At 39.9% G+C, this 10,615-nt stretch overlaps 1 protein-coding gene across 4 annotated transcripts in view; it reads left to right on the top strand.

The window, feature by feature from the left end:
- Nucleotides 1-9,610, top strand: part of LOC103041974 (phospholipid-transporting ATPase ABCA1) — a 243,650-nt gene extending 234,040 nt beyond the window's left edge. For all 4 annotated transcript variants that reach the window (XM_049472171.1, XM_049472172.1, XM_049472173.1 and 1 more), the window contains 2 exons: nt 8,275-8,518; nt 9,449-9,610. In XM_049472171.1, the coding sequence (XP_049328128.1) occupies nt 8,275-8,518; nt 9,449-9,547 (343 nt within the window). In that variant the 3' untranslated portion in view covers nt 9,548-9,610. The remainder of the gene's footprint in view (nt 1-8,274; nt 8,519-9,448) is intronic.
- Nucleotides 9,611-10,615: the final 1,005 nt, after the last annotated feature.

Consider the following 10,615-nt stretch of genomic DNA (forward strand, 5'->3'; position numbering starts at 1 on the left):
CCCCTCCATCACTTATTACATCACCTTACCTTTTCACTCCTTCACTTCCCCTTTTCATCCCTCTCTCTTTATCTCTATCCCTTTCTTTCACTGTTAGATTCTGCTGCCACCTTTAGGATGGTGCTTGTCACACATACACACTAATTTATACAAACACAACTAGGAAAAAGAAAAAAAAAACAGGTACTTTAACACCATATCACTGTCTACGTATGTTTGTGGACGCCCTATGCTTGTAATGACTGAAGATGAATTTGCACCCATGCCTGACAAACAAAGCATGTCTAGCCTCTGTAGAGAAATATTGCCACTAGATTCGGACACTCTGGAGCAAATTAAAATGAAACTATTGGCATCATACATAATATCAGGCTTACCTGGGCTAGAGGGGGCAAGGCCCCTGATAGTGGAATTGTGTTTACTTGAATTACTGTGTTACTGAATGCAATCAAAGTCACAGCAATGCTCCAGAACTTAGTAGAAAGCCTTTCCTGTAAAGTAAAGACAATAAGTTACTCATACAAAAGCAGATTAAACACTTTTATACCATTAATGAAGTCATATAAAATAAAATTGACGAAATGAAGATACCAGGTGTTTTGTGGGTCATTTATTCATATATAAAATTGATGGTGTAAATATCAGTGTTATACTTACTTTTTACATTTTACCTCGAAATGTAAGGAACAAAACTATTTCTATGTACTGAAAAAACATTTAAAACCATTAAAATCAGCTACAAGGATCGCAGAAACAAGGTGATTGTAAAGTTGACTGACCAGTGAAATGGATATACAGAGCTGGTTTTAATGTTGTGGCTGATCTGTGTAAGAATTAGAATATTGTAATATTATAATGTGCTAACTAACTGATTTTAACTGGGAGCTTTAATGGAGGAAACTAAATAAAGTGTAGCAGCATTTTCTAACCTACCTTAGAAAGAGGAGATGTCATCAGCTGTGTGCATGCATGTGAGAGAGACTGTGAGAGTGAGTGAGGCTCTTCAGTACAGCGATGCTGTTCCGATAGTTTGGAGGAAAATAAAGTGCCTGTCTCTCTAGATAGCTTGCTGGATTAGCATTTGTGCTAACCGGACATAAATCAGCATCAATAAACAGCAACAGAAACACATTCACTACAGACAAATTTGGGACAACATGAGGGAAAGGTGAGATCAAACCTTATGCAAACTTTATAACATGGAATTTTACTGGAAGCTTACTATGAGGTCAAAATGCACCTGTTAAGCAAAATGCATTTAGGAATCGAAAATTTCCCCTTACAATATATACACTGATTAAGCCCTACAGAAAATGTTGAGCAAATAAAAAATATATATATTTCATACTTAAAATGGGTCAGTTTGACTTACAGCATAAGGGTTAATGCAAATTGTTTCCATGATAAATTTCGATAATTATGGGCTGTTTAACAAGCAATCGCAAAATGTTAAAAAAAAAAAAAAACTTTCAAGTTCTTTCTTATAGACAGAGACTTTCACTACATTTCACAAGCTATTTACTCACACTTACTCTATAAACTATAAAGTCTAAAAAATGTGAACCTCCACAGAGAGAACAGGCAAGCCAGAGACATAGACAGTCTATCCAGATGGATTAGAGCATAGTAGCAGATACCCCATATGCTCAGTGGCTTTTCCTTCAGTCGGACTTAGCACTCTCCCCCCTGCAGAGAAGTGACCTAGTTGTAGCTGACCATACCGTGCTTGCCTGCCGGGCGGTCCTCTGCAGCCCGGGTATGACTGGATGGTGATGGAGAGCATCCTGCGGTTGATTCTCCTCAGTGCACGACTGCGACAGGTCACTTTCACAATGCGCTGGAGGCGCAGTCTGGGAAAAGACCAGAACTTTGGGTGTCCTCTATTATGTCGCCATGTTTTATGTTCATAAGGACATCTTACATCTTCATGGCTTGTGCAGCTTGCATCCTTACCATTCATAAGCCGGCTATGCTTTCTCCTGGGTTCAGAAGATCATCATCATTGATAGTAGGAAGGCTGCTTTAAAAAAAAAAAAAAACCCTTAGCAGATAGTTATGTTTAACTTTAAAGCTTACACTATTGTAGCATTACAGGGGGGGAGAAGCAAGGCCAGGAGAAATCTTGTGTGAAATGGCCTTGGGTTGTAGTGAAACATGATAAGTATGAACTTGTTAAATTGCCCACCCTCGTTCCGAATTCCCTATTCCAAAACCAGCATAACGAAATACAACGCTTCTAGCCGATGTTCCCAACAGGCTTACAATGCTAGTGATAGGGGCATAGTGTTGCTCATGCAAATAAATCACTTTTGCATCATTAACAAGCTTAAAGTAAATCCAAACTTTATTGGTTCAGATGGCCTGACATTTAAACCAAGGCACTGAGAACTTTAAAAGTGCACAGGTAGTTTATAAAAAAGCATACTGTGTGTATACACACATTACCTTCAGGTTGTTCTTTTCAGATAATCACAATAAATCATCTGACTACTACAAACATAGGATGGGGAACCGATTGCAAAATGAATTCAGTGGAAATACATAAATTCCAGCTAATAGTGTAAATATCCACATAACACTAAAGAACTACCTGAAGGTTGTGTGTATAAACAGTTTTTAATAAACTACCTGTGTACTTTTAAGTTACCTGTGTACTGTGTAATTTCTCAGTGCCTCGTTTTAAATATCAGGGCTTTCTTGCAGTGAAGTGTGGAGCTACTTTAAGCTTGTTAATGGTGTAAAAATGGCCATTTCTTTCAGTATGGGCACCGCTATGCCCCTATTGCGAGCATTGTAAGCCTGTTGGGAGCATCAGCTCAAAGCACTGTAATTCCAAATGCTGGGGGTAAATAGATGAGCTATTTGACAAGTTTATCATGTTTCTCTACAATCCATTTCACAGATTTCTACTTTAAACCAGAAGACAGACTAATGACCACAATGAGCAAAAATCTAAATCGATGTCAACCATGCTCTCAGCTTCTCCATGAGGGTCCTAGACAAACACTAACTGCAACATAACCTAAAAGGTTAAAGTTTATAAGTTGGAAAGGTGCCAGCACACATCATTGTAGCATTTTACTTTAACACAAACCCTCTATACATATCTTTTTAGCCTCCCTTCTATTCAGCTTCTTTGGACAGCCAATCTGCATGACCGCTTTTAAGCAGTCAAAATCATTTGAATTGACCGATGATTGAAGAAGGCATTGACTACCTGACAAGAAACCCCAAAGATAGACCTTTGAGGTCTTAAGCAATTCTTTCTAAAGTCTCTAAATACAGTAGGTCATGGTGTACAAGTGCACTCAAAGTAAAAGTTCAAAGTAAAATCATCCATAACCCATTTTCCAACCACACCTTTATCTTTGGCCTTCTTGTACAGGTGCACTGGGTCAATAGAAAAGTGAACACAGTCAAACATAAGCAGTCCTAATAGGCACCCTTCCAGCAAACTGCTTCGAAAAACCTCAAAGGCCTCTTCCATCATCCTCTCAGACATCATCTCTTTATTGAACAAATGCTATGTAATTTCCTTGGTGCAGTCAAGCTGCACATTGACAGTCCAAAGAAGATATATACTGCATATTTGTGAAGGTCCACAATGACTAGAATAGGTTCTCCTTACTGCTTCTTAGTGCTGTAGACTGGCCAGCTCTGAGTCAGTCAGTCGACTTTACGACTAGAGCTTTTTCTGTTCTTCCATTTGGAATTCATTTACACGTTCTGGCAGCAGGATGTGAGGGCATTGTATGGTGTAGGGAGAGTGATCTTCCCCAGGGACTTCTCCAGCATCTCCAAAGAAGGATAATCCTCAGTCCACCACCACAGTGAATTGAACCGGACATCAGCTGTAGACTCGCAATTGCAAGCGGCTCAGAAAAGACCCGGATTCCATTTATATGAAGCGTGTTCTTCGCTCCACACATCCGAGGAGAAGCGATGGATGGCTTGCTGGAAGCCGGGAGTGCTCCAGGGGATTTATTGTTCTTGAGAAGCCTAGACGACACTTCAAAGTGGGAGAGTGGGAGGTCTAGGCCCGGGATGGCACGGAGGGCCGATAACTTCAAGGCTGAGCTGCTGTCTGGGCTTGGATGGTTTGGTGGAGAGGTTTTTTGAAGTGTTCGCTCCACCTCGACACTGTTTCGTCCTTTATTAGACAAGATCCATCTGTACTTCTGAGGGGAAATTCGGAGAGAGGGCTTTTTGGGTCAGGGTGAGTCTTCAAAATGTCGTAGGCATTATGCATAGCTATATTTATCTGTATTTTTCCTGTTTGGCCAAATAAAACTCTCCTCCACATTCCCTGTTTGTGCTCTTATACTCTAACCTTTTCAAACTGGCACTATTCAGCGCAGTTAAAACAGACTCTGTTTAGTTTGCAGACTTGGATTGGTCAGTTTCAGCATGCATGAAAGAGTTGAGAATGTGATCAGATCTCGATCCAACCCAACAATAAAATGTACTCCCTCATGTTTGAGCTAAACGGCTGTTCAGGTGCAGTTTAACCGGATTTATTACCCAGATAATTACTACAGATCTGAACAAATTGCACTCTTCTCTTACCCTTATTCTCCTACTGGGGCATGTGTTCACACACACACCACACACACCACACACACACACTTTCAGTGTTTTAAAAAGTCAGAGGAGTCTCTTTCAGACTGTGTCTGATCCTGACTCATCTTAATGAATCACTCTATAAACATAAACGCTTTTATGGCCCCGCCTACATCAGCCTCTAAGTAAACACGAATACAGAAGCCGTCCAGTAAAAACTCCCCATAAGCCTGTCCCTCACCAATCAAATCACTCTTTTACCGCATTCTCTTCACTCACAGCGGAAAGCTGCAAAGTGCTTTAATGCAGTTCACTAGTGCTGAGTACAGGGGATGCGTTTAATAAGATTGTCTAAAATTTGGACCACTGTGCGGACATTCACTTTGCAGAGGCCATTAAATCAGAACACAATTGATACAATACACTTTAATATGGACATACGCTTACACAACCACACACACTAACACACGCACACAACCACACACACTAACACACGCACACGCACACAACCACACACAACCACTTGTACCTGCTTCAGACTGATGACTGGTCTGCTAGATTAGAGTCTCAACCTGCTGGAACCTTGGGACCCCTGACCTTGCTCTCTGGAGCATGAGTGAATGACCTTCACTAGAGTCACACTATTTGTTTTCTGAAAGACGGGGGGTCGTGGGTGGTGGTAAGACATCATTTTAGAGGGGTCAGACTAATTTGAAATCGGCTGACAGCAGCAGGCATTGACCACCACAGTTCAGCTATGGATCTCAACCTTAGAGGACCCCAATTGCACAACAGCTTAAAAATCAATTCTGTCATTGTGTCCTAAAGTCGATAAAAATGATATTAGTAATATATAAATTTAGTACAAATCAAATTAAATGCATGTAACAGATGTAACACAGCTTGTCTAGTCCATCTACAGAAGTACTGCCAATAGAATAGGGCTGTCTGTAGAAGATAAACATTAACCCATTGGCATAATGCCTAATGGCAGCTGTGGGCTAGAGGGATATTCTAAGGTTTGGATGAGGTGGGATGGTGATAATTCAACATTCTGACGTAACTAATGTATTGTTGCTGAATGCAATCAAATACTCACAGCAATACTTTAACAAAATCTGGTAGAAAATCTTCCACAGAGAGAGTTACTTCAACAATATATACAAATTTTTTTAAGAAAAACAATGAACAAGCTGGTGTCCCAATACTTTTGTCCATATATATATAGTGGCTATTTGAGATTACATGCTTTGACATTGGTTGGCACAATACCTATGTGCATGCTTTTTGTACAATAGCCATGTGTCCAAAGATAAAGTTTATTTTTGTAATTCTGTAACTTTTGAATCTGTGTTATTCACTCACAACAAGTACCAGATGTCACTGTTGCACAGAATTTTAATTAAAAATTAATTCTAAAAAACGACTGACGTTTTAATTAGAAAACAAAACTACATTTCCTTCAAAACACAACAGTTTGTCAGTGTTATCAAGGTCCAGCATTAAACAGATGTTACATTTTGGTTTATTAACATCATTACTCAAAACCATCCAACAGATCCAACAATGGTAGAATTATAAAGTTAAACAGTCGTTGGATTTTGGTCAGCATACCTTTCTATTTCTAGCGGTTGTCTCCCTGTACTTTTGTCCATATCTTGTATGCAAATGTTTTGCCAACAGCTTGGCATCTATAACCAAGGTAATCCAAGTTTTTTAACATTTAATAACAATTTTTACATGTAATTTTGGCCTCTTTAAAACAGGAGTGGCAATAAAAACTGAGGCTAGTTCTACAAAGCTAGCACATCTCCAGTTATTAGCATTAACTAGAACGCCTGTCTGCTGTGACAGCACTAATCCCCGTCACTTAAAGCTGTTGCTTACAGAAATACTGCTGTTTCTCTGAAGGTTAGAAAATAAAAGCTGAAGGTGCAGAAAGCATATGGTCTGTAATTCGAAATGAAAAATTAGCCGCTAACATGCTTTCTTGTCTGAAGTGATTAGCAACAATATTTGTCTCTCCTGTGGGGCAGAACAAAAGCCAGAGTATAGATAACAAAATCCCTGAATATGGATGATAATGAGGATGAGTGGGACTGAATTAAAACAGGAAAAGTCACTTTGCCACTAAAACCCTGCAGCCATCGTCCAGTCACCAGGAGCAGCTACGTGCTAACCCCACTGCATTAAAAGCTACTGACACACATTGTTGCTAGCACACACACAAACACACAGGGCACTGCCTAATAGGTCCTGCTTCCTCTAGCATAACGCTCTAACTGTTCCTAACACGTATCTCGACGAGTAAATAAAACATTAGGGGATTAATTAAGCAGAAAACAGCAGGTCTTGAGAGCTCTAATGACAAAATAACAAGAGGGGCACGGTTCCCCCACCACAGTTTAGCATCCTCACACACAAACACGCACACACACTAAAATATGCACATTATTATGGTTATAAAGTTGTTCACTGAGGACACAAGTATTGGGACATGTGCTTATTTATTCAATTTCTTAATAAATCAATTGCATTCATAAAGAGTTTAACATTTCTTATTTTAATGGAAGGGCTGTCTACTGTTCAGGGAAGGCTTTCTTAGAGATGCTGGATTAGGAATTGCTGCGAGGATTTGATTGCATTCAGCAACAGAAGCGTTAGTAAGGTCAGGATATTTAAGATGTTTAGGATGTTGGACAATCACCGAGAGGATTCATTATTTATCTAATTGAGTCTTATTGTATTGGCAATACTTCTCTGCAAAAAGACAAGTGGCTGTGTGTGATCCAGCACAGTCCCACTGTTGGGCCCATAAGCAAGGCCCTCAAATTCTAGGCTTCAGAGGTGCATGGCACTCCAGTCCCAGCTGATTTACTGATTCGTTGCCTGAAGAATCATTTAGTGAGTCACATAATTTACGTTAGAGTTCACATTACAGTAAACTAATCATGTGCATACACACACATGCTATTTTGAACAGTAATAGCGAACCGCCAAAGAGCTTGTAGAGATGCTAAACTTAGCCGTATGCTCACTGTGCTGCTTCTCCACAGTCTGCTCTCCAGATCATCCACAGCGCACACAATTGCACAGATGTTTGGCATAATTTGGTTGAGTTGCTCTGATGTGTGATTAGAATTGTGTATGAGAGTGTCTAGGCGAGAGAGAGAGATGTTTGTGTTGTGGTTCGATTGTTTGGATGCTGAGTGAATATAATGAGTAATCATGTGGTTTTTTTGGGGGGGGGGGTGGTGCAACTTAACTAGGATGATAGAATATTATGATGATACTGTGTGTTTTTGTGTAACTAGTAACAAGTCTAACGTGTGTCAGTCGGTGTTTGCATGCGAGTGCATATCAGTAGACATGAGGTCAATTTAGATGTCCTAAAGGTTATAGAAGTGGGATTGGGACCGGAAGGTCACCAGTTCAGTCTCCTTCATTCATAATCAACTTTCTGATAATTCTGATACAGTGTAAAGGACAGTTTGTGTGCTTAAATTATGTAGTAAACTAAAAATAGGCAAAAATGGAGGTGTTTTTTTCAATACACGGGTGACAATATGTACGTATGTGTTAATTGTGTGCAACCACCAAATGTTTGAAATGAATGCTTCCGGCTAATTTAAGTGTACATGTGTGTATTGTATTAATACAATATATATGTAGATATAAATGACGTCTCTTTCTATGTGTGTGTGTTGTGTACAGGTTTGGAGATGGTTACACGGTGATTGTGCGTGTGCAGGGTGGTGCGACTGATCTGAGCGCTGTGGAGGATTTTGTGAGTCGCTCGTTTCCCGGCAGCGTCCTGAAGGAGAAACACCACAACACACTGCAGTACCAGATCCCATACACAGAGGGAGCGCTCTCACACATGTTCAACCAGTTCAGCAAAAACCAGCATGCACTGGGAGTGGAGGACTACTCTGTCTCTCAGACTACACTGGATCAGGTACAACAAACACACGCACAAACACTTTACTGATATGGCAACATCACCTCCAGCACAAATCAAGCTTAAGATTTTTGTTTTGCTTACTTTTCTGTGTGTGCGTGTGTGTGTGTGTGTGTCTCCCGCAAGCTCTAAAAGGTCAGTTGTCCTCTTATCTTTGGAGGGAAAGAGACCCCAGAGATAACAATAAGAAAAATAAAAGGAGAGAAACACACTCACGCACAGCATACAGATAAACACACCATCAGTTCTCTGGCTGCTGAGGATTTTCAAAATTGTTTACCAAAAAAAATGTATAAAAGAACAGAAATAATGGTGTGTGTGTGTGTGTGTGTGTGTGTATATGTGTGTGTTGGAGGTTAATTGCAGTCTCTGTCCTTCCACAATGTGTTTTGCCTCAGTACTCATCCAATAAACACTACGGAATCTAAACAATCATTAATCTGAATCTCACACACATACAACTGTCATCCTCACACTTGTCACTCACACACACACACACACGCACACTCACACACGGTCCTGCATCCATGAGTGACATAACTAAACACAAAGATAATCTTTAGACTCTTTTTGTCTCTCTCTTTGTATCTAAAGCTACATTCACATTACAAGCCACATCAAGCTCAAATCAGATTTTTGCTTAGATCGGATTTGGCTAACTTGACAGTTCACATTTACAAATGTAAATCTATACCTGTGTGTAACATGAACAAATCTGTCCCCCAAATGTCTCACGCGCACATTGATACGTGTATAAGCGTCGCCTTTTTGTATTAACAAATGAATAAATATTACATAAATACCATTTACTCAATCTGTCACTCATTACACTCACTCTCTCGCTCGGTACATTTAATAAAAAGAAATGTAAAGTCAAAGTCTCTCACTTTCACTCACTCACTCACTCACTCACTCTCTTTCCCTAAGGTGTTTGTGAATTTTGCCCGGCAGCAGCACGATGCAGAGGACGGTGTGTACGAGAACCCGGTGGATACAAGCGACGAGATACAGATGCAAAGATGCTAAAACAAACACACAGCCACACACACACACAGCCACACACACACACACACAGCTACACACACACACAGCTACACACACACACAGCCACACACACACACACACACAGCTACACACACACACAGCTACACACACACACAGCTACACACACACACACACACAGCCACACACACACACAGCTACACACACACACAGCTACACACACACACAGCCACACACACACACAGCCACACACACACAGCTACACACACACACAGCTACACACACACACAGCTACACACACACACAGCCACACACACACACACACAGCTACACACACACACAGCTACACACACACACAGCTACACACACACACAGCTACACACACACACAGCTACACACACACACACAGCTACACACACACACACCTTTTATGCACTTAGTTAATAACCTCAAGGCCTCTCCTGAAAAAATAAATTTTTACATGGAAGCTCTCAGGAAATAGTTATTTTAATAATTTTTAATCTCTCTGGTGTTTTTAAATATATATATTTTTATTTAACACTGTTTGTATACATTCTATTGAAACTGTAAATCATGAATGTAAATGCATCTGTGATCAGCTGCTGTGTATGAAGATATGATCTTTACATATCACCTGGTCTGAAAGAGCTTTCAAAGCCAATCAGCCTTAATATCACTTTTATATGGACCAGTTCACACGTTATCAGAGGGTCCACAAGTCACTCCACAAGTCACTCCTCTTGAACACAAAACTGACATCCATTTACTACAGTTACGTAGGGTCTGGGATGGGCAATGTAGCGATATATAATGGTTATCATGATAAACGTATATTTACACCGCTTGTGGAGTATATACTAAGTATTAACAATAATAAAAACAGATTTACAGACCTATAAACAACAATCAGTTCATACTACATAGTACATATCAATTTGATTGGATATCAGCCCTTTATAAAATCTTGTTTTACTTGTTTGTTTTCACAATTTTTCCTCTTAATCCTTTTTTAATAGTTATTTTCCCCAAATGGCACAGCTTTTTGCCCATTCCAACTTTACAAAAGTAACT

This window comes from Astyanax mexicanus, chromosome 25 (genome assembly GCF_023375975.1).
Source record: "Astyanax mexicanus isolate ESR-SI-001 chromosome 25, AstMex3_surface, whole genome shotgun sequence".
Lineage (NCBI taxonomy): Eukaryota > Metazoa > Chordata > Actinopteri > Characiformes > Acestrorhamphidae > Astyanax > Astyanax mexicanus.